A 25,816-nucleotide genomic window follows, 5' to 3' on the forward strand; every position below is an offset into this window, starting at 1 on the left:
TGGGGGCTAATTTAGCTACAACTAATCAGGAAAGAGATCTTGGAGTCATCCTGGATAGTTCTCTGAAGACGTCCACGAAGTGTGCAGAGGCAGTCAAAAAAGCAAGCAGGATGTTAGAAATCATTAAAAAGGGGATAGAGAATAAGACTGAGAATATCTTATAGCCCTTATATAAATCCATGGTACATCCACATCTTGAATACTGTGGACAGATGTGGTCTCCTCATCTCAAAGAAGATACACTGGCACTAGAAAAGATTCAGAGAAGGGTGACTAAAATGATTAGGTGTTTGGAATGGGTCCCATATGAGGAGAGATTAAAGAGGCTAGGACTTTTCAGCTTGGAAAAGAGGAGACTAAGGGGGCGTATGATAAAGGTATATAAAATCATGATGTCAAGTATGAGAGGGGAAGCCATGTTAGTCTGGATCTATAAAAGCAGCAGAGTCCTGTAGTACCTTACAGACTAACAGACGTGTTGGAGCATGAGCTTTTATGCATCCGACAAAGTGGGTATTCATCCACGAAAGCTCATGCTCCAATACGTCTGTTAGTCTATAAGGTGCCACAGGACTCTTTGCTGCTTTTATAAAATCATGAGTGATGTGGAGAAAGTAGATAAGGAAAAGTTATTTACTTATACCCATAATACAAGAACTAGGGGCCACCAAATGAAATTAATGGGCAGCAGGTTTAAAACAAATAAAAGGAAGTTCTTCACACAGCGCACAGTCAACTTGTGGAACTCCTTGCCTGAGGAGGGTATGAAGGCTAGGACTATAACAGGGTTTAAAGAGATCTAGATAAATTCATGGAGGTTAAGTCCATTAATGGCTATTAGCCAGGATGGGTAAAGAATGGTGTTGATAGCCTCTGTTTGTCAGAGGGTGGAGATAGATGGCAGGAGAGAAATCATTTGATCATTACCTGTTAGGTTCACTTCCTCTGGGGCACCTGGCATTGGCCACTGTCGGTAGACAGGATACTGGGTTAGATGGACCTTTGGTCTGACCCAGTATGCCTGTTCTTATGTTCAAAGCATGTCCAGAAAAGTGGTATAATCAGTAAGAGCAGCAAGGAAGATGGTTACCTGAGGAGACTGGTAATGGGTTATAGTGTTTTTTGTCTCCAGACTATCAAATCCAGTCCAGACAAAGGTAACTACTGATCGAGTTGTCATCTGCTAGTTTCTTTCATAACCTATATGAAATATGTTGGAGTGGGGAAATCGTACTTCTGTTACTAGTAGGTAGGTGTCCAGATCTAGAAAAACATCCATTTGTTCCTTTACTTTGATTCCATGTCACCAAAAAGCTTTCCAGAACAATGTTGTGTCCCATAGGACAGTGAATTTAGGCTTTTGAGTTACATAGAAGGCGAATTCCATATCTTAGTGCCCCCTCCCTAAGAACTTACAGCTTCCACATGTTTGTTTTAAAAGGGAACTGTTAGCTTACATACCTCGGATGTCTCAATGACTTTAAGTATTAGATGAAGAGAGAGAAGTGGTCTGTTAGGCAACCCATTTTAAGGAATATAGATTAAAATCAACACCTTTAATTTCTCTGTAAGACCAATGAAAATCCTATGTAGATCAGAGAATGCAGGTGCAATATACTCACTGTAAGAAATGGTGCTCAGCAAATAGATTCCCAAGTTGAGCACCTAAAGTTCTAGATCAATCAGGGGTACCAAAGAAGACAATGTAGCCTCCTGGCCAAGCATAAATTTTAAGTAATCTTGACCGCTGCTGCTACCTGAACGTTGATTGGCAGTTGCAGGTCCATCAGGACTCCCACCTTACAAACCTGAATAACAAAAGGCAGACAAATTCTCATAATAGAGGGAGCAGCTATTATCACCACTTCTCCCAAACCAACAGTATCACCTCAGTCTCATCTGGGTTAAAGTGCAATCAGCTTACCCTCTGCAAGTTCTCATCTCAACCAGACATTAAGAGGCAGCTTACTAGCTGGACCTAGTGAAACAAACATCAAGATGAGTGCCTTCTGCATATTGGAGAGACTGTGGTCCAGACCACCCTTGGGTACATGAGCAAATACCAGAACCAATACAAAGCAAATACCAGGGCCTGAATCCTCTCAACAAGAAAAGAACTGAGCCACTTCAAAAACTATTCCTTCCATCCCTGTCAATGTCCATAGTTGTTGACCAGAAAATGGTGGTGGCACAGTATCAGAGGTGTTGAGCAAGTTAAAATCAGAATGAATATCTGGTTCTTGTAATTTGCCAGCAGGAGATCAACCACTAAGAACATAGGAGTGGCCATACTGGGTCACACTAAAACTCCATCTAGCCCAGTATCCTGTCTTCTGACAGTGGCCAATGCAAGGTGCCCCAGAGGGGATGAATATAACAAGTAATCATCAAGTTATCCATCCTCTGTCGCCCATCCCCAGCTTCTGGCAAATAGAGGCTAGGGACACCATCTCTGCCCATCCCGGATAATAGCCATTGATGGACTTATTCTCCATTAATTTATCTACTTCTTTTTTGAACCCTGTTATAGTCTTGGCCTTCACAACATCCTCTGGCAAGGAGTTCCACAGGTTGACAGCGTGCTGTGTGAAAAAATACTTCCTTTTATTTGTTTTAAACCTGCTGCCTGTTCAATTGCTGTAGTCTCCATACAATACCCAGGCTTAAAACTCTATCAATCATGGTCAAAGAAATCTAAGGACTGTCGGTATTCCCAGAGCTGCTGCCCCATGGGACAGACAGTTGCAGCCTATGTAGATGCAGGATCTCATAATTACTCTCTCCCTTTCTAATTTCTCCCTCTTGTTGTCCTGCTGTTGGTAATCATTATATTTCTTGTCATAAATAGATTATAAGCTCTTTGCGACAGGAGCTGGTCTACTTATATGGTTGCACAAGGCCCAGAACAAAGTGTTCTGCTGATTGGGGCATTTAGATACTGCACCTGAAAAGATACCCTAAACTCAATTGTAAAAGGTATATGAAAGTTCATAAGATGTTACAATAACGATGAAAAATAGGTTAAGTTGTTTACGACAGTGAATGTTATAATAGGTGCAAGGAAACCAGACAGAAAAACTGTCCAAACAAAATGACCTATTGATATAAGTTAACGACTGTGGGGAGGTCATACTTGGTAAACAAGAAAATGTGGGAACAAAGTTACTTCTCCCAATTTTGGCTTACAGAAATTGATTTAATTGGACAAAATAACGAGGCTAAAATATGCCACCCACTTTTACTACTTTCTGTGGCTCTTAAAAAGAGATTTTGAAGGGGAAACAATCTTCCCTCAGCTCATCTGCCAGCATTGCAACTCATCTTGGCTCATCTAAAAGACTTTCCTCCTGAGACGAATGCTGGTTGGCCTTGCTCTTGTTTAAGGAATGTTGTTTTCATCTGTAAGGGCTGAAAAATCATCAGATTATCATGGCATCCAGTCCTCAGACCTCCAGTGGAGATAGCTAATTACCAGCACTACAAAAGCTTGTAAGATCCTATATTGTATTCCCTTCCCTTGCTGTGTTGTTTTCTTCCCCACTGTTTCTTTCCTCCTGTCCTATCTTACTCTCTTGGCTTTTCATCAAATCCTGAAGTCAGCTATACTGCATTCATCATTACTGTCATGTGTAAGGATCCAGCCAGATGATGGCCCTGACCAGATCATAACTAACCAAGCTTTAAAGAGCAGGTGTCATGGTTGACTTGCCAGCCAAAGCATCCACTCGTAACTAACCAGTGGTCCAGTGTTTCCTTTTCTGTCCTGTTTCTCCTCGACCTCGAGTCTGTTTCTTAAGAACAGGACAAATGAATCTCCTTCAGATTAGGACTGAGAATAAAATTAATTTTTTCCATTTTTCATCAGAGAAAAGTTGTTCTGAAAATGGGAGAGTCTGATACTTTGACTCCAAAAGGAGAGAGACTTTGGTAAGGTCTGAAATTTATTTTGCATAATCACTCAGTTTCAATATAAATGCTTGTTTTAATTTCTTGTTCTTTCTTTTTCTTTTTTGTTGTTGTTTTTGTTTTAATCAATATACTTTTAATTTGAATGATTTTGGAGGTTTGAGTAAACCTGAAACTATTTAAAACTAACACCAAACCTATCTATCTCTGTTTAATGTTGGACAGTGAAAAGAGTTTATAACACGTTTAACTTCTTAGGCCTTTGAGATCACCATCCATACAGCAGGGCTGAGGTAAGGGAGCTAGCTTAGGACTTAGAAGACCTGGGTTCAATTCCCTGCCCTACCACATAGTTCCTATGATCTTGGGCAAACTGATCTGTGCCTCAAGTAAAATGGGGATAACAGTACTTCTCTGTGTCACACATAAGTACTTCAGACAGATATGTGGGATACATTGCAAAGTGAAATTTTTCATTAACTTTTAGTTTGATACAATGTTCTCAAGAAGAAAAACCAAAGGTGACACACAGAAATGGATACATTATATAGCGTACCATGAAGCTTTGAGCAAACTTTAGAAACCTCGTCTTCCTATGAGTCACAAAGACTAATGCCACACAATTTTATAACAATTTTTTTTTCAAAAGCACCAAAGAACACACACAAAACATTTATAGTATAATGTCTTGGTAAGGTGAACAGTACATACTTACAGTTAGTGCTCCTCATGTGTCACACAGAGTAAAGCATTTTTTGTTTAAAATGTAAAATAAAAGTTTTCAAGAATAAAATTTGACTGTCTGCTTTTTATGGTTGGCCACTTCCACTTATAAATCCTTCTCAGTCTTGCATGCAGCCTCATAGCAATTCTCAAAGCCATGATTCTATCATATCTTGTGGAAAATGTCCACTGCAGGTAGCTGTTCTATAAGCGAAAGCTCTTCAGGTTCATCATCCAATGCACTATTGTCTTGTGACTCAGAAGCCTGTAGGTGTTTCACAGCCTCTATTGTCTCTAGAAATTCTGCATCAATGAGCTCACCTTCCGTCTGCAAATGACTGTCATATTCAACAATGGCCTCAAATTCATGTGCTTTTAGAGTTTCCGGAACTGATGCATTGGCCAGCACATTGATGTCCACCAGGTCAGCACTTTCTGTTGCTGTTGAAAACTGCTGTAGAAAGGGAGGGTTTGCAGCAGTCTTGGGGAGAACAATGGCCCATGACTTCTTAACAAGATGAAATACATCAATCAGAATTGTTCTTTGTCAACATCCAATGCTTGTAAGTGTGAGTCAGCATCAAGAGATGTGATGATGCTTACAGTAGGATGATCACAGTAGAGACCATTGAAGTTTTTAATGACACTCATGTCCAATGGGTGCGTGACTAAGTTTGTGTTTGGAGGGAAGAATTTTAACACGTGCGATAGCTCTACATAAAGTGAATGAGCCGGGCAATTTAGCCACTCTTCAAACAACAGATGTGCATCCAGGCATTTGTAGAGCTTTGGTAGATCATGGCAGCTTTGAGTGGTCCTTGGGAAACAATGAGGCCACTTGCTCTTTTCAACCACTGTAAGATTGGATTTCTCCATTCCGTCCATGTTTGCACAACACACCAATGAAATGTGCTCCATAGCTTTATTTTTTTTTCTTCCCCCTCCTGCAAACCCTTCTTTCATCATGCTACAGCCTCTGTTGGGAAAGCCCAGTAGAAGAGATCAGGTTCATCAGCACTCAAGATGTCACGTGGCTGGAACTTCTCTAGAATGCTGGGTAAGAAGTCCATCCTCCATTCAGAAGCCACCAGAAGATCAGTGTCTTGTTTCTCGCTATGCTTTTTATGTTGAACGACAATGTGCTGGGTTTTCCATTGAATGAGCCAGCCATCTGAAGGGTTGAACTCCTTCTGCTGCTCTGCTGCTAGCGGACTAGTTTTATTTCTACTTTGGTTTGGAGAGTCGAGCACCTTGGCCAAGCTTATGCTGAAACCAGAGTTACAGGGTTTCACCGATGTCTGCCTCCTTTCCATTGTGTTGATGCTTGCAGCCTTGGTTTGTGCTGCTTCTATGCTCCTGTAAAATGTTAGGGCTGTTCTTCAGAATCGGTCAAACAGTTGACTTTGAGATACCAAATTTTTTGGCCACATGCACTTGCCTAGCACTGGGCACACATAGGGGCTCCAGAACCCAAACTTTATTGGTGAAAGATTGGTCCAAACATTTGGAGGCTATGGTACTCAGCAGAAGTGTTGAGCTATGTGTTCTTAGAGCCAGGAAATTGATTACAGGTAGGAACTCTGCTCTAAAAAAAGTTGCTAATAAGCGGCCAGTAATTGAATCCTATTAGCATTGATAATAGGATGGGATTGGTTCCTGACAGTGTATTGCCGTAACTGGAAGTTGCTATTATCAGTATTGCTATAAAGTGGAATCTACTGTAATTTATTTTAAAGCCTTAGTTATATGTAATATAATACAGTATAATCATGGCATGTGGGATAATCTGTTAATATTCATTTGTGTGGTAAGTAGTAAACATTTAAAAAGTGTGTAAATCTCACTTTCAAACATGATGTGTTTTTGAAAATCCTATCCAAGATCTGAATTATGTCCCTAGAACTCAGTTCTCTTATCCAGTTTTCCATATTTCACTAAAGAATATAGTGGGTTTTTTTCTGTCTGGGGTATGTTTGTGATTTATATAAGTAGGTGGTGGATGAATAGATATAGACTAGATGATGGAGTGGTGTAATGTGAAGGTTGTGTTAGCATGACTTTGGGATGGCAACTCTACCCATCAGCAGCTTAAATACTTGTATAATGCGGGTCATCTCAAATGAGTACCAGTAACGCTTCATTGTATTTTCTGTATAATCCTTATATTTGAGAGAAAGTATTTTAGAATTATTTTGTCAAGTTTTAAAATTTTTATTAGAGCTGTTTCATTTGTATTTTTCCACCTACATTTATGCTGCCTTGAGTCCAACCACACAGAAGTAAAAAGAAAAGAAAATAATAACTAAGGCATTTTAAATATCTGTAAATACAACCAAAAATAGCTTTTCTATGTTAAAAATTGTAATTTTAAATGTTGATAGCTTAGGGTTCTGTAGGGCTGAAGCAAGTGCTCTGAGTCTTACTGAAAGCTAAGAAATTCTCCTTCCATACAGTTAAAGCTGCAGTTTCTACCTTTGATGTTTTCAAAGATATCTAACAGGATATCTGTTCTTGGTCTGTGACTGATGGTTGCCCATGTTACATCAAAGCAATTTTTTGAGGAAAATATTTTTTTAGCAAGTTGAAGAAATCTTTATAATAGTAGTGACTGTTGGAAGCTAGTGTTAGGTTTGGGTTGTCAGGAAAAATGCTGGGGAGATTGACTAGTAGACAGTGCAGGTCAGGCAGTGAAAGGTTTATACTAAATTTCAGCCTTGCCTTTTTTTTAGATGGTACATCTCTACCCTGATATAACGCCACCCGATGTAACACAAATTTGGATATAACACGGTAAAGCAGCACTCCAAGGGGGGGAGGTGTGCGCGCTCCGGCGGATCAAATCAAGTTCAATATAACACGGTTTCACCTATAACGTGGTAAGATTTTTTGGCTCCCAAGGACAGCGTTATATCGAGGTGGAGGTGTATTTATAACATGGATATCACCACTATATATGTGGGGCCAACATGTACTATAGGTATTGAGAAAGAAAAATGTATTTGTCCCTTGTTCTAGGTACACCAAACCCATAAATTGATGATATACATTATACACATACAAAATCACTATGTTTGAATGAACGAGTGCACCCACACACATTTAACTTGGGGCTAGACTTCCATTTATTCTAAGTGAGAATTTTATTTTTTGTCACTAAAGCCTAGTGGAGGAGGAAACTATAAATTAATTACTGTTTTTTTAAAAAACTTCAGAAGTAAAATCATTGTATTTTTCTTTTCTTTGAGTATTTAGGACAAATAAAGAGATTCTCCTGTAAGAAAGTTAATTACAGCATACTGCGTGTTAGCAAATATAGCTCATGTAGGCTGTCCTGTTCTGTGCATTAAGTTTACCGCAGGTTTTTTTTTCCTTAGGTTAGGCAGAGATCTCGAATGCAATTTATAATCACCAACCACCCTGGAACTCTCAGTTGATCACATAATGACTAAATATTTAATTTAATAATGGTTTTTCCTTCCGATCAAGCTCAGGCATTTCATTCTCTTTCAGAGTAATATGAAATCTAGACTGCAATGGCTGCTAGAGGTTGTGCATGTTGTAAGGAGGGTTCCCTGCAGTGATGAGCTTATCCACCACAAACCTTGTTCAGCAGGAATGATTTTTGTCAATGGTAGCTGAGTATTGCAGGAGCTTTAGAGCCAGTTAACTATGTCTACTGATGAAGCATTTCTGTTCCAGTTCTGTCTCCGAAGACTTGGGCTGTAGACGGGGCGAGTTCAGCAGAAAGCATTATGGATCTGTGGAGCTGGTAAGTTTGTATAGACCATTCCATGATTCTCAATTGATTTGAATTTTAGCAGCTTGTAATGCAGAGCTTGTGGAAATCTATTTTTGTTTATGTGCAGGTGAAATATCACAAAAGCATTACAAATAGCCTGGGAAAATAAGGTTCTTAGGTTGAGTTTGAAAATTATAATGTCTTAAATCTATTTTGAAGTGGATATTTAATATCTTTGCTTGCAGACCTTTCACTCTAATCTAAATCTTCTCTGCTAGTCTGTTGAAAAATAGTGTGTATCTAGCATTTTCCGCCCCCCTCAAAAAGCCTGTTTTGTTGATATTAATTGGCGGTTGACAGAAGAGCAGCACTGTGTTTTTATAATTGATTGATTTTTGTGTGTGTGTGTTTATTAGTGGGGTGGGGTGGAGAGGTTGAAGTTAAAAATGGAGGTATAATTTTATTATTGAAGCATCCCTGCCCAAAAAATCCATGCTAATTTATTTTGTTTAAGATTTTTCTTCAAATCTAGGCATGAAGTTAACATTTTTACTACTTAATGAGGGAAGAACTTGGATACTGCATAAATTAACAGTGTATAAGTTATTGAAACACTGTCATTGACTATAGATAGCCAGAATGAAATTGTCCAAGTTGATACAGGGAAACTGAGGGGGAGGGGAAGAGGGAGAAGCTGTATTTTTACTCTTAATATAGGAAGGAATCTGGAATATCTTATTAGACAGCACTGTGATTTTAAGATAGTAGAAAGTGTATTAATTGATAAGTATGCCTATTATGTACACTGGTAGATTAATGTTCAGCAGTACAGTTGTGAGAAGACCAAGGATCAGATTTTTACACACACACACACAAACACACACACACACGCGTATTTTCTGTACTAATTCAAGGTATTATCTCTGGTGATTAATGAAAGAAATAATCATAAGAGGGAAAATGAACTGTTGTCTGCTCAACAGACTATTTGCACCCTACTGAAAGTATTTAGGTTATTATTTGAAAAACTATCTGCAAATTTTTATTCATGGGTCCAAAGTACAGTAATTTAGGACAAGTGGCCTTAATTTTTGGTTTGTTTATTCTTTATCTGTTTGACATTTTGGAAAATCTACTTGTGGTATCACATATGGTAGAAACAATTTTTTTTTTCTGTCACAATCATAACTGTGGCTAGAATTTTGGTGATGTGCTGATGGTGTTCACAGTAATTGTGAATTTTAATAAAGTTTGTGACCCCCACCGTGGTCACTCCTGTGATCCCAGTTCCCTGCTCTGGGCATTGCAACCTGGCACACGTGGTGACAGCGCCACTCAGGTTTGGCATGTCTTCCCATCTGTAGATGAAGACAGAGGGGCAGATGTGCCAAACCTGAGTGGTGTGGCAACCTAGTGCGCAGAGTTACAATGCTTGGAGCGGGGAGACGGGTCCAGCCCATGAGACAGGAGCTGCCACTGTGAGGTGAGAGTATAGTGAGTTTGCTCTTCTGTCTCACAGCCCTCGGTTATGGACTTTCCATGACTATGGATTTTTTTCCCAGCACTTGTGCTATGAAATTGACTAAATTGTGTATGACAAAAAAGTAGCTTCAGGCATATTTTTTTTGGATCTTTTCTACTTAGTAAATATCAATTCCCCTAACATTAGGTTTTAAATGTTAAATAATGGCTGACATGGAGCTGAAATTGAGGGGACAATTTTGGCTGTCATGAAATGTGGTTTAACTTTTCCCTTTATTAAAATCCCTGTAATTCTTCAGGCTTTTAAAAACAAAATACTGAATCAATGCTTTTTTTTCCTGAGCCTGTTCACTTCTTGAACAATTTTATTTTGTGCTGGGGATTTCTACCCTTAGTGCAACTAAACCTGATCTACCCTAAAATTTCTCCCTAAATTACCACTGGTGCATCTACAGCAATGGTAGCAATAACAGGAGATCTTGTGTAGACAATGCACCAGCAGCTGCCGGTGTTTTTACTTATATGTGTTCTTGTCCTGCTCTGATCATGGTTTGCATACTGTATTTTAATCCAGTTTCTTATAAGCATTTGTTCTCACAAAATTATTCTGAGGTAAATAGTATTATATCCATTTTGTTGATGAGTAAACTGAGGTATAGGGAAGTGACTTGCTCTAGGCTGCACAGTGAGTCATTGGCAGAGCTGGAAATGGAGTTCAGCACCCTTGACTCCCAGTCCTTTACTCTAAATGCAGCACACACTGCCTCTCTGTACATACGCACCACACATTTCCAAATTTATTAGTTACTTAAATAACATACATATTAAATAGGCTTTAGTTTGGATGTCATCATGGAAATTTGGCAAGTCTGATTTAAGAGTCTCATGAGCTACAATTTCATAAAATGTTTAAATAGTCAAAGCAGCTTTTACAGTTGATTGATATACTCTAGTTCAATCACAACTTATTGAGCTTGATGCAGTAATAACTAGGTGAAAATGTATGTCTCAAGTTGTGTGGTAGGTCGAACTGGTCCCTTCTGGCCTTAAATCTATGAATACATGAATTTATAAAAAGCAGTCTTTAATGATCCAAAAAATGAGTGGAAAAAAAAATTGAAATAGGAAGGGAAGTAAAGGCAAATTATAACCAAAATAATAGTTTTGTACCTGATTTTAATTGTTTTTTTATTTTATTATTTAGAAATCCTTGTAGACATAGGCTGAACAACTCTAGTGATCAGCTTGATTCCTCCTTAATATGTTCAGAGAATAAATTACTTATATGTATACATCGGTTTTTAATATGCATTCAATACAGTATTTCTGAGTACATGTACTATATTTAGAATAACATGCTGCTCATTTAAAAATCAGATTTCTTCTACCTCATCTATCTATCTATCTGGGCTGTTGATTAATTATAGTTAACTTACGCGATTAACTAAAAAAATTAATTGTGATTAATCGCAGTTTTAATTGCATTGTTGAATAATAGAATACCAATTGAAATGTATTAAATATTTTTGGATGTTCTACGTTTTCAAATATATTGATGTCAGTTACAACGCAGAATACAAAGTGTACACTGCTCACTTATATTATTATTTTTATTACAAATATTTGCACTGTAAAAATGATAAAAGAAACCATATTTTCAGTTCACCTCATACAAGTACTGTAGTGCAATCTCTATCATGAAAGTGCAACTTGCAAATGTAGCCTTTTTTGGTTACTAAATGGCACTCAAAAACAAAACAATGCAAAACTTCAGAGCCTACAAGTCCACTCAGTCTTACTTCTCGTTCTGCCATTTGCTAAGACAGATAATGTTGTTTACATTTACGGGAGATAATGCTGCCCACTTCTTATTCACAATGTCACCAGAAAGTGAGAACAGGTGTTCGGATGGGACTTTTGTAGCTGGCATTGCAAGGTATTTACGTGCTAGATATGCTAAACATGCCCCTTCATGCTTCAGCCACCATTCCAGAGGATGTGCTTCCGTGCTGATGACACTTGTTAAAGAAATAATGTGTTAATTAAATTGGTGACTGAACTCCTTGTGGAAGAATTGTTTGTCTCTGGCTCTATTTTACCCATATTCTGCCATATATTTCATGTTATGGTAGTCTCGGATGATGATTAAGCACATGTTCATTTTAAGAGCACTTTTGCTGCAGATTTGACAAAAAGCAAAGAAGGCACCGATGTGAGATTTCTAAAGATAGCTACAGCATTCAACCCAAAGTTTAAGAATCTGAAGTGCCTTCCAAAATCTGAGAGGGATGAGGTGTGGAGCATGCTTCTAGAAGCTGTAAAAGAGGAACACTCCGATGTGGAAACTACAGAATCTGAACCACCAAAAGAGAATATCAACCTTCTGCTGGTGGCATCTGACCAGATGATGAAAATGCACATGCATCAGTCCACACTGCTTTGGATTGTTGTTGAGCTGAACCCGTCATCAGCATGGATGCATGTGTTCTGGAATGGTGGTTGAAGCATGAAGGGACATATTTACATGACAGATGCGCTAAAGATTCATAACTTGCAACACCAAATACAACAATGTCATGTGAAAACAAGTTCTTACTTTCAGCTGATGTGAACAGGAAGCAGGCAGCATTATCTCCTACAAATGTAAGCAAACTTGTTTGTCTGATCAATTGGCTGAACAAGAAATAGGACTGAGTGGACTTGTAGACTCTAAAGTTTTACATGGTTTTATTTTTTAAAGAAGTATTTTTTGTACATAATTCTGCATTTGTAAGTTCAACTTTCATGATACAAGTACTGTAGTGCAGTCTCTATTAGGTGAATTGAAAAATAAAATTTCTTTTGTTTTTTACAGTGCAAATATTTGTAATCAAAACTAAATATAAAATGAGCACTTACCTTGTAGTCTGTTATAATTGAAATCGATATATTTGAAAATGTAAAAAAATCCAAAATATTTAAATACATGGTATTCTATTATTGTTTAACAGTGCGATTAATCATGACAAATTTTTTAATCGCGTGATTAATCACGACTAATTTTTTTAATCAGTTGACAGCTTAAATGTGTGTGTGTGTGTGTGTGTGTGTGTGTGTGTGTGTATGTGTGTATATATATATATTACAGTATTTGTTCCCCACTCAAGTGAACACTGGAGTAAAAGTGATGGCCTTTGTGCTGTGTTCTTGTGTTGGCTTACTGCAGGCTAACGACAGCACCATTCACTGGGATAGGTTGCCTCCATCTGTGCCCATAACTGAGTTGGGTTTGAAGGTTCCAGAAATCCTACCATTTAGCACCTTCCCTTAGAGCAGGGGTAGGCAACCTATGGCATGCATGCCAAAGGCTGCACATGTGCTGATTTTCAGTGGCACTCACACTGGACGGGTCCTGGCCACCAGTCCAGGGGGCTCTGCATTTTAATTTAATTTTAAATGAAGCTGCTTAAACATTTTAAAAACCTTGTTTACTTTATATACAACAATAGTTTAGTTATATATTATAGACTTGTAGAAAGAGACCTTCTAAAAACGTTAAAATGTATTACTGGCACGCAAAACCTTAAATTAGAGTGAATAAATGAAGACTCGGCACAGCACTTCTGAAAGGTTGCTGACCCCTGCCTTAGAGGATACGGGTTTTTCTTTTCTCCAGGGAAATCTGGATGGAATTATCAAGACAACAGCACTCTAGCAAAACTAATATTTATTATAAACAGAGAAAAAATGGAGTTTTAAAAAATGGCTTGCCTAACATATTTAGATTTATACTTCTCATATACTAAACTAGATACAGCTTTTTTTTCCTCAGAGAAAAAAATCAAGTGAATAACTTACCTCCTGTGAAAGCAATTCAGTCTCTGACTCCTCTGATGAGTCTGTCAGCATCACTTGTTATCTAGAAAGAAAGGTCTCCCTTCCTCCCTCAGCCGCTCTTCCCCATACCACTTGATCCAAGGAAGTGATCCATGCTTTCCAAACCAATTTTTTTCAGATACAACTACACACACACGTGTGCACACACAAATTGGGGGAACATACATGTACATGCCTTATCCTGCAGAAGAGTGACTCAGTAGTGATTGTTAGCTTCCATTTCAGAGACCTAACAAAATACTTCAAAATCTACCTTTCAGAGATCATATTGTCTGTTGGTATCTGTTTTCGGTCAAGCTTTTTGTTAAACCCCTGAAAGGCAGGTTTTTTCCTTTTGTCATGAATCCTGGACAGGACCCCAGACCCTCTTTCACAACTTTTAGTAACAAACTAGAGGTGGGATTTTCGTGTTAAGCACATGTTCATTGCTCAGTGTTGGCCATATACTGCTTACACATTGAGTACTTCTGAAAATTCCATGCTTTGAGTCTGAAACACCATGTAAAGCACATTCTAGCCAAAGACCTTCCACTATTCCATGTGCAAAGTAGACTTCTTTGACCTTGCCTTCTTCAGTATGAACATAGAGTAGTGTGTACATATAACAGAAAATAGCCTACAAAACTACATTGCGCACACAATTCTTCCCCGAGAGAGAGTATGAAAGGGAGAATGAACTACAGGTGACAGATATTAACTACATCACTTAATGTACTACTGAAAGGCACTTAGATAGTACAGTGGTGAACGCAGGAGGAGACCCTATATAGGATTACATACAGAAAATACATTGAAAGATCATTAAGTTGCAGAGTCAGCAAAAGCAATCAGAAGCTAGAAAATGCCAATATTAAGGTTGCATATACCACTTTAATATTAATCTCTCTTGTGTATATGCATTTTGATACAGATTTTTTATTATATAAAGACATATTTTTCCACAGAACCTCTGCCTCATTCAGTGCACAGGGTGGATGGGGCTTACTGAGTGAGCAGCTTATTGAGTATTTTATCCTAGTCAGTGTGTGGCACCAAATGTTATTTACTGTGTGCTGTTCAAAATTTGCTTTAAATACAGAATTATTAATTTTCTCGTAGCTTTTCTGTGACTTGTCATTGTAGTATTTGAGCGTTTCACAAATGTAAATTCATTTATCTCCCCGAGAAACACACCTGCTCAATGATGATTCCCTCTTTACAGTTACGTTTTGAGACCTATCAGTTCATTAGTTTTTAATCCTTTTAATGTGTGCCCTGTTGATTTTGTATTGTTCAAGCTTTTTGTACAAAAAATTGTGCGGTACCCAGTCTAATGCCTTACAGAAGTTTAAGAATATTACTTCAACACTATTACCTGTATCAACCAAACTTGTAATCCTGTCAAAGTAACCTGATATCTCTTTTCTATAGAATTTATTTTTCATTAATTTGTAAAACTTTGTATATGGTTTAAGCTTGTGGAAATCTACTGGAGGGCTTCTTAAAGGAAATAATAATTAAATACATGGAGTTAAATGGAAAAGTGTATGAAATTCAACATGGGTTTACCAAAAGTAGATCATGCCAGACTAACTTGATGTTTGTTTGATAAGATTAGATCTCCTGCATTTCCCTAACTGGATTTCAGCAGAGCATTTGATACCATATAATCTGGGAAATTAGTAGTTAAGATGCAGAAGATGGGGGTTAATACAAGAATTGTAAAATGGGTATGGAAGTGGCTAAAGGGCAGAGAACAACTGGTTGTACTGAAAGGAGATCTGTCAGACTGCTGGGAGGTTACTGGTGGAGTTCCTTAAGGATCGGTCTTGGAACTAATCTTTTAAAATAATTTTATTATGTTGGCACAAAAAGCAGGCTTGTGCTATTGAAATTTGGTGATGACACAAACTTGGGAGGTGTTGTCAATAGGGAGGAGGATCAGAATATTGTACAGGAAGAACTGGATGACCTAGAGGACTGGGGTAATAGAAATAGGGTGAAATTTTATAGTACAAAGTATAAGTATGTGCACTTAGGGACTAGTAACAGAAGTTTCTGCTATAAACTATGGGGTTTTTAGTTAAAAATGACAGAGGAGAAAGACCTGAGCTTATTACTTAAGGACTATGAGTCAGCAGTGTGGTGCTGCTGTGAACAAGGCAAATACTAGCAGGAAAAAAAGGACCTCCTGGGCCCCAGTTTGGAGTGGGTGCCCCATCCTGCCTTCACTAACTTTTTGATTTCTCCTGACCACCAGCGAATAGAAGCTGCTATTTTATGAGCAGCTAGTAATTTATGCTTGATTTAACTTGCACCTAAAACAAACTAATAGACGAGCTCCTGGCTTTCAGTTTAAGAGCAGTAATATGTGTAGGCCTTTGCATAAGTATTTTAAGAAGATTCACAGGCTCCCATATCCCAAATGCTTCTATCATTTTGTCACATTTCTGGCCAACTGCCCCTTGCTGGACATCCACAGACTGCTGTGAGGGGAATCTAAACTTCTGGTCCCTGGATCCTGGAGAGTTTTAACTCTCTGGAGTCTGAATGAAATCTAGATACTGCCCCAATCTTGGGGTTCCTTGGCACACTCTTGGGGTACAGACTTTTTATCTAGTACTGCCTTCTGAGAGCTGGGACCCACTGTCTAACTACCTAGTCCCTCTGGGCCCAGCATTGAACTTTAGACTCCCTTGGACTTAAACACACACACTCAGAGCTCCACCCCGAAAATGTGAAGTTTCTGATTTAATAGCTCGTTTCCAGAGGCATGCAGTAGTTATGAAGAATTTAACATGCACAGACACTTCACACGAGTCTAACGCATTTGCTCTTTTCCTTAATTATTTAAAGCACAAGAGAGTGTACAAATTATACAAAACAAACCCTACACACATTTCCCTGCCTCTGTTTTCTCACCACTCCAGGTTGGGGTCAGAGACCCTTGGATTGTCCAGAGTCCTTTTGCTTCATTATGTGGTTTACATGCTGGAACGTGGAGCTTTCTTCCCCCTAGGTTACCTTGCTTCCTTAGTCCTGGTCTTACGTATAGTCAGATGTTATTAAAACCCTATTTACCATAAAACAAGTTCTTTTTTGAGTGCTTGCTCATGTCGTTTCCATTCTAGATGTGTGCGAGCTCACATGTGTGGACGTTGGAGATTTTTGCCTTAGTGGTACCCATAGGGCTGGCTCTAGCGCCCTCTAGTGCGCTGCACCCATGACACAGTATATCAGGTGTTGCTGGCCCACGCCCTCTCAGTTCCTTCTTTTCGCCTGTGGTGGTCAGTTGGAGCACCTCTCTTGCTTGTCAGGAGCTAGCAGTTTCTCCCATTGGACTTTGTGGCTCTGGGCCTTTGTTCGATTGTAGTTCGTGTTAAGTAGTTGTTAAGTGCATAGTTAGCTGATAGCTAGGATCCCAGTGGGGACTTTGCCCCATGCAGGGCATGCTCGAGCTCCCGGAGTTTAAGCCCTGCTTGGTCTGTGGCAGTCCTATGCCTGTGAGTGTCCCCCACGACAGTTGCCTTAAATGCTTGGGGGAATCACACATCATGAAGCTTTGCCAGATCTGTAAGAATTTATTGGCCTCGCACCCAGAAGGAGAAGGACATTTGCCTTAGGACTCCTGATGGAGTCTGCTCTCCGCCCAGCTTCCGAGCCCTCTATGCAGGCCATACCGAGTATTTTGGCCTCTGTGTGCAGTGTGCCACTGACACCCAGCTCCTCTCGGCACTGTTTGCCGTTGCCGGTACTGAAGAAGAAAGTGAAGAAGTGCTCACTGGTATTGAGCAAGGGGGCCCAGAGGTCATCCGATTGAGGGACCAGGCCTGTCCACCAACCTTCTCCAGAATAGCGTGAGTATGCCTCTGCGGCTGGGGCTCTTAGCCCTCTTCAAGGTACATGACTGACTCTGGTGAGCGGTATGGGACCCACCATCCTACCTGCACTGTCGCATCCAAAACCCAGGCACAGAGAAAGCACTGGTCTCCACCTACTCCTATGATGTCTCCTGTTCCACTGGACCACACTAAGGTTCCTTGAGAGGGCAAGCAAGCCGTTAAGACCTCTCCGGGGGCAGGACAGCACTGTAGGTTGCCGGACAAGCAATCACGTGGCAGGTCACAACTGCGCCGCAGGTTGCCAAAACTCTCCTCCTGGATGTTGTTCACCAGTATGGGGTTGACACTCCCCATATTATGACTGACACTGTTCGCCCTATTGCCAGTGTGTGTCTAGATGTCGGTCCCGGTCACCGGCACTGTGAGACTGCTCCCCCTCATGTTACCAGTCTCTGCAGCACTGTTCCCGCCCCATGCCAATCTCCCAGCACTGGTTCTTCCTGATATTGCCATCGGTCACGTGCGCCTAATCGTCGCTTACTGGTAGCCACGACCAGCAAGCAGACCCAGGTGTTGATGGTTCCTCCCTGGTTGCCGAAGCATGGTTCCTCTGGAACAGAAGCCCAGTTCAGCCCATCGCCCCGGTCTCTGCAACGGGATTTGGCATCGGAAACTGATCTGCCGTCCACAGCACCACAGTGGCAGCAAGGCCAGTGGCCAACGCAGTGGCCGTAATGGGGAGCATGGGCATTCTGGTGATGATGATGCCCCCTTTTCAGCACACATCAGTGGCCGCATCAGAGTAAGATCGGCTGCTTCACTGGGACTGGAAGCTCGCTCTGAGGTTGAGGTTGAGGTGGAGGATCCAGTGCCCACCCCTCAACCTCCCTTTCCAGCGGCTGCCACGCCCTCAGGGCCTCCACCGATAGCAAGGGCCGCCTCCTCTTCCACAGATGAGGTGGTCGCAGGACCTTCCAGGGCCAACCGCCCAGATGACTTTAAAGAACACCAAGCCCTTCTCAGGCAGGTGGCCGAGAACTTGGGGCTGGAAGTGCGCAAGGTGGCTGAGCAGGAGGACTACCTTTTCAATGTCCTCTCAGCCCGCCTGGATCAATCTACGTGTACATGATGGGGTCCTCAAGATTGCTAAGGCTCTGTGGCAAACCTCATCCTCTATCCCACTCACTTCAAAATGGGCTGAGAAAAAATACTTTTTGCCGGCCAAAGATTTCGAGTACTTGTATACCCGCCCTCCCCCTACCTCGCTAGTGGTGTCAGCGGCTGTTGAGAAGGACAAGCAGATCCCAACCACCTCTATCCCCAAGAACAAAGAAGCCAAGAAACTTGATGTATTTGACAGAAAAATTTATTCACCAGCAGCTTACATTTCTGGGTGATGAACCATCAGGTCCTGCTGAGCTGATACAATTTTAACCTCTGGGACAGCCTCCAGAAGTTCCAGTACTCCCTTCCTCAGGGTCAGGCTCAGGAGTTTGGTACCCTGGTAGAGGAAGGGACCACAGCAGCCAGATGCTCCCTGCAAATGGCATGGGACGTGGTGGACTTGGCAGTGAGGATGGTCGCATCAGCTGTGGTATGCGATGCAGCTCCTGGCTCCAAGTGGCAGGCCTTTCCCAGGAGATGCAGGCTCAGTGCAGGGCCTCCTCTTTGATGGAGTTGGGCTTTTCTCCATTCAAACTGATGCCACGCTACACGGGTTGAAGGACATTAATGCTACCCTTCGCTTGTTGGGCATGCATACCCCTCAGTCTGCCAGAAAGCCATTCCGGCCTCCACAACCGTCGAGGCCTTGGCAAGCCTGGCAGTCTGCACGGAGAAGGGACATCAGGTTTAGCCATCGCTGCCCTTTTTCCTCTCAATCGCCATGCCAGCCTGGACCCACTAAGCAGCCAGAGAGCCAAAAGTGATCATTTTGAGGGTGCACTCGAGAGCGATTCCTCAGTCAGCCGGCCAGATCCTGCCCGTCCTTTCCTCAGCCGTCTTTCTCCCTACACTCGGCCCAGTCACGGGTTATCTTCGACTGCTGGGTCCTGGACATAGTAGATCGGGGTTATACCCTGCAGTTTGTGGATACCCCTCCGGCTTCCCCATCTCTCTTCAGGGACCCCTCTCACAAGCAACTCCTGGTTCAGAAGGTTGACAAGCTTCTGCAGTGAGGGGGCTGTGGAGGCTGTTCATTGGGTCATGGAAGGAAGAGGATTCTATTCCTGATACTTCCTAATCCTGAAGGCCAAGGGAGGCCTTAGAACCATCCTGGACCTGCGTGGCCTAAACAAGTCTTGTGGAACTTCAACTTCTTGAATGGTCTCCCTGGCCTCCATTATCCCCTCCCTGGATCCGGGGGACTGGTACGCCGCTCTCAACTTAAAGCACGCTTCCTTCCATGTCTTCATATTCTCAGGACACAGATGGTTCCTGCATTTCTTAGTGGCAGGGTGCTGCTTCTAGTTCACAGTGCCACCTTTTGGCCTGTCTTCAGCCCCCAGGGTGTTCATGGAATGCGTGGCGCCAGTAGTGGGTTACCTCAGGCGTCACGGGGTCCAGATCCCTCTGTACCTCAACGACTGGCTCATCAAGGGCAGGTCTCTGGGACAGATGTGGAGAAGCCTCAATCTGGTATGCTCCACCTGCAGTGACCTGGGCACGTTAATAAACACTGAAAAGTAGACGTTAACGCCGAACCAGCGCATAGAGTTTATTGGAGTGGTTCTCAATTCCATGTGAGCCAGGGCCTTCCTTCCAGAAGCACGCTTTCAGGCCATAGTGGATCTCATTGCCCACATAAGAGACATCCCATCACCATGGCAGCATGCACGTACATGGTCAGGCATGCCTGGTTTCATCTGCGACCCCTGCAAAACGTGGCTAGCAATGGTCTACATTCCCAGCAGGCACCTCCTAGATCAGGTGTCTGCAGCCTTCGGCATGCGGCCCATCAGGGTAATTCGCTGGCAGGCCATGAGACATTTTGTTTACATTGACTGTCTGCAGGCATGACTCCCTGCAACTCCCAGTGGCTGCGGTTCGCTGTTCCTGGCCAATGGGAACTGTGGGAAGCGCCGTGGTCAAGTTGCACCTGGCGGCCACTTCTGCATTTTGCCTTCCGCTTCAGGGCAGGTCTGTCTTTGCCCATCCCATGATGGCATGATTCCTGAAAGGGCTAGAGCACCTGAACCCACACGTCCGAGACCCTGTTCACCTGTGGGACCTGAATCTGGTGCTCTCGAAGCTCATGGGTCCTCCTTTTGAATCCCTAGCTGCCTGCTTCCTCCTGCTCCTTTCCTGGTAGGTTATCTTCTTGGACATCATAACTTCAGCATAGCAGGTATCCAAGATCATGGTGCTCACGTCAGAGCCGTCCTATATGGTCTTCTACAAGGACTAGGTCCAGCTGCTCACGCATCCGGCTTTTCTGCCCAAAGTTGTTTCCTAGTTCCACACGGGCCAGGACATTTACTTACTGGTCCTCTGTCTGAAGCCTCATGCATCAGATGAGGAGCATAGGCTGCATACACTGGACATCAGACAGGCGCAGGACTTCTGCGCCATTCCATAAATCAGTGCAGTTGTTTGTTGCAGTCACGGACAGGATGAAGGGCTGCCCAGTGTCAACCTAGAGAATTTTGTCTTGGATCATGGTGTGAATCTGCCACTGCTACGAGCTGGTAAAAGTGCCCCCGCCAGCGATTGTGACGGCTCATTCCTCTAGGGTGCAGGGGTCTTAAGCAGCCTTCCTGGCACAGGTGCTGATCCAAGAGATCTGTCGGGCCACCACCTGGTTGTCCGTCCATATGTTCATGTCTCACTATGCACTGACTCGGCAGGTGCAAGACGATGCCGGCTTTGGCAGAGCTGTGCTACAAGCTGCACGACTATGAACTCTGAGCCCGCCTCCATTGATACTGTTTGCGAGTCACCTAGAATGGAATTGACATGAGCAAGCACTCCAAGAAGAAAAAACAGTTACCTACCTTTCATAACTGTTGTTTTTAGAGATGTGTTGCTCACAGGGTGGATTTGATTTAAATCACTAGTCAGGAAGACTCGATTTGATCATGGATTTCTACATAAAAGTGCATTCTTGTTGTTATAACCTTAGTACATATTCTTCACAACTCAAAGATAGATGTAGGTTTCATTTTTAAAAGGTACACACTATACATTTTTAAAGTGATTTATTTTGAAAACTTTTCAGATTAGTTTTACAACTACATCAGAAAATGAATGATTGTTTGGTAATTTCATTTACCAAAGGTAATTGAAGCACATATTTATGAAGTCATTGGGAGGTGAACTATCTCAATTCAACAGGTTAATCATTAATATTTGGAGGATTTTCTTGACATGCTGTAATTAGGAGGAGAACATCACCAGATAGACATTTAAATTGTTTTATTTAACTAGAACAACATTATTATGTATTCTGAATTTTTTTTTCAACAGCAAACATAATATTTTAACAAAACAAGCATGTGAACTTTAGAATTCAGCTAAACATTCAAGTTTTTTAAAATCAAGTTTGTTTTTGTTTAAATTGTTTTTAACTAAAATAGTTAAATATTTTTTTTTAAACTTTTTTAAAAAATCAACAACCGTTTTTGCTGTTAACAAGCATGTTGTCTTTGGAGACACAAATCCAGAATTTGAGAACTGCAAAACTTAGCATCTCTGATGGTATCTTCTAGACTGAGCACTGAGTCCATTGGGTAGATAGAAAGAATAACCTAAATAATCGATGCAGAATCCCCTGTAATCTCACAAGATTTGGTCCCTAGTCAACGAACTATTGGAAACTCATTTACAAAACTTTTCTTAAACATTACATGAATATATTGTCTCGTACTATAGAATTTATAATCCATATTCCATGATGATATCTTTGAACTTCAATGTATCTTAATTAATACTATCTTTAGTTAGTTTTTTCCCTCAAAAATCTGATTTAAATAAAAAAAATCTGACTTTTTAAATTTATTTGTTTTTAAAATCATCGATTTTTATCCATCCTATAATAATTACAGCTATGTGTGTACTTGGGAAATGCCCACCAGACAGTAAGCAACCACCCTTAATGGGCCGTTAGGAAAAGACAATTAATCTTCAAAGATGTGGATTTCTCATCTTTTCTGCCGTTCCTTCATGTGGACATTGCAAATAAACCTTGTTTCCTGGTTGCTTTGATACTGTAGGGTCAGGGGGGAGGAATAGCTCAGTGGTTTGAGCATTGGCCTGCTAAACCAAGGGTTGTGAGTTCAATCCTTGAGAAGGCCATTTGAGGATTGGTCCTGCTTTGAGCAGGGAGTTGAACTAGATGATCTCCTGAGGTCCCTTCCAGCTCTAATGATCTATGATTCTAATCTATGATTCTATAAAGTCACCTGGTACAAAATACCACTTTGGATACTGCTGGTACTTTCCCACTGGAAACAAAGGCTTCCTGCCTTATGTAAATTCTGTTTAAGGCTGGGAAGGAAGGCATTCAGGACTCCTCCTCCTTTGCCTGCTCAGGAAGGAAGACTGCTAAAAACACCTGAAGGGAAAGGCAGGGTTGAGTCCAGGCTGAGACAGGGATCCAGTTTGTAAAGAGAAATAACTGGAACTCTAAGCCACAGAAACTCTGCAACTTGCCTAAAACAACATTTAGGGTGAGAAATTACATTTTGTGACCTGTTTCTTGAGTGTGTTAAGCTTAGTTTGTGTGTTTTGTTTTATTTGCTCAGTAATTTGCTTTGTTCTATTTGCTGTCCTTTATAATCACTTTAAAATTTACCTTTTATAGCTAATAAACTGTTTTTAGTTTATTCCAAAGCCCAGTTTGTGCAATTCAAAAAGCTGTGAATATTTATTTCCACATTGAGGGAGAGGGTCAATTCTTATGAGCTTGCACTGTGCAGATCTTACTATGCAGTGCAAGGCAATATTATGTTGGGTTTATACTCCAAAGGAGGTGTGAACATGACTGTTGGCCATTCTTCTAGCTAAATCTTCCCACATGGAGCTTATTTCAGTCTGTCTGCAGCTGGGTGTGGCCTTACCTGTGTGTGTGCTGGAGAAGGCTTGAGAGCCTAGCACAGCAAAAACAAAATGAGGAAACCCAGGCTGGTGGAAAAGGTGGGCTCAGTGAGACCTCAGCGCATCAGATGGTGCCCCAGGAGGGCGGTTCAGCCCGTCACAGTATGCATATGTCATGGTCCAGGCAGCCTAGTTTTCTCTCCTTATGTAAAACTGTCTGCCTTCAGGTAATCAGTTGGTGGAATTGCATCTCTCATAGTCGGGGCCTCCCAGTATTGAGCCTGCTTGGCTTTGAGTCAGTGAAGCTAAAATTTGAGACCAAAAAAACTTGTAATTTGTAGTGGGCAAGCCACTTCAACAGGTGAACACAAGAGCCTCTCCGCTGCCTGAGTCCTTATAGCTACAATGAATTAATTTCTGGTGGAAGTTGTCTTTTGTTGGCCAAACTGATAATTATTACTCTGAGTTGAGCTTATCTTTGAGGGAGAGGGGAAGGACGTGTTGCACATTTCTGGCTAAGATGGTGGAAGCCAAACTGGTTTTGTTGTTTAATATCTGATTAGGTGGAGGCTTTTGAAGTCAGAATTTGTATCTTTAACTTTAACTCTTTTTTCACAGCTTATATCTAGTGATGCTGATGGAGCCATTCAAAGAGCTGGACGTTTCCGAGTGGAAAACGGATCTTCTGATGAGGTAAGGAAAAGCCCCTGTTTATAGCTATTGCCTTTTCCTATTCAAAGATCAATCGATTAAATAACGGCATTTTCAAATTTCTGAAGTGTTGTATCAGAAGGTTAGGGTTGGAAGAGACCTCAGGAGGTCATTAATTCAATATACAAGGTTGATATTCAGTGCGAGGAAATTTATTCAGCTGCAGTGATTGGGTATTGTCAGAGCACTTTCCTCTCAGAAGCGTTCATGGATATGTCTGGTTCCTCTGTCTTCTAACTCTAAAAATAGATATTTGATATAGTGAAGGATAACCGAGCTTTACACTGTAGAATATAAATTGGTGAATTTGGGGCAGAAAAGGGCCCCTTACTAATCATTTCACAATTAGCTGCATACATTACTGTGGGGAGGGTGGGAGTTTGCTGAAGCATCTGATGTAAACCTGTACCAGAGTCATAATGCAGGATTGGATGACTAATGTGACCAAGAATCTGATCTAGTATAGTTGCATGTGTGTAATGTAGAATCTTAGAAATTATGTTCTTGATATAAAATTATTTTCCTACCTTTTTGAGACGAGATATAGAATCCTGATCAAGGTATAATCCTACTTCCAACTCTGCTACTTCTATCCCCAAACTTTCTCATGTGAGTCAGTATATTTAATTTTAAATCTATGTATTTTATATCGGCCTGGCTGGCCATATATGACACATCATGGGCAATCTAAATTCAAAACTCAAGCTAGATCCTTCCTTCCTTAGTAGGGGCCGAGAGTGGTGCAGAGACAGCCTCCATGTTGCTTTGCAGAATCCTTCTCTCTTTTACTTAACAATTTCAGGATCAGAACGGATAGATTCAGGAGAGAGTTGTGTCCAGGACCTGCTTGTTCTGAAGAAAAGTGGCCTAATATGGGGATGTTAAAGGACGAGTTGGGGAAAGGAAGAAAACAAGGGTGTTTGAATCTTTCAGACCATTTGAACAGGTTCTGTTATAATCCCCCAGCCCTGCCCTTCATGCTGATCCCATGTGGACAACCATTCTCTTTATCAACCTCACCTGAGCCACCATACTGCCGTCACCCAACATTGCCTCAATATAGGATTTAAGTGCTGCAGAGGGCATTATATTAGCTATCTACACCTAGAGGAATATTGCCCTCTATAATAATTTTCATTTTTGAAGCTATAGGGGCATTGGGATGATCTCAATAAGTCAGTTGCTTAGCATGCATTACTGAAAAAATACCTTTTGTGTGGTGGAAAGGGATGTGTTAAGATACTGAGCACCAAGTAACATCCTAAAAATTACTAAAAAATTATTATCTTGAGAAACAAAAAACAATAATTGTTTCTCTTAATGCCATTTCAGGGATGTGACTCATTATTTTAGTTAGATGGGGTTCTTACTATGCTTTAGGGACAGCACAACTACAGATAAGCAAAATAATTGCAATTATTAACTAGGATTAGTTTATTACTAATGAAAGGGAGAAAATAAGATAAAATAAAAACAGAGTATAAGCAATAAATAATGCTTCAATTACTTCAGTTGCAATCTCTTC

The 25,816-nt window shown here is 41.1% G+C and overlaps 1 protein-coding gene across 1 annotated transcript in view; it reads left to right on the plus strand.

Moving 5' to 3' along the window:
* Window positions 1–3,871: 3,871 nt before the first annotated feature.
* The window catches only part of GARNL3 (GTPase activating Rap/RanGAP domain like 3), a 159,677-nt gene continuing 137,732 nt past the window's right edge, over window positions 3,872–25,816 (plus strand). Inside the window, exons 1-3 of the mRNA XM_030535650.1 lie at window positions 3,872–3,927; window positions 8,329–8,398; window positions 24,199–24,273. Coding sequence (XP_030391510.1) covers window positions 3,884–3,927; window positions 8,329–8,398; window positions 24,199–24,273 — 189 coding nt within the window. The 5' untranslated portion in view covers window positions 3,872–3,883. The remainder of the gene's footprint in view (window positions 3,928–8,328; window positions 8,399–24,198; window positions 24,274–25,816) is intronic.

Source organism: Gopherus evgoodei, chromosome 16 (genome assembly GCF_007399415.2).
Source record: "Gopherus evgoodei ecotype Sinaloan lineage chromosome 16, rGopEvg1_v1.p, whole genome shotgun sequence".
NCBI lineage: Eukaryota > Metazoa > Chordata > Testudines > Testudinidae > Gopherus > Gopherus evgoodei.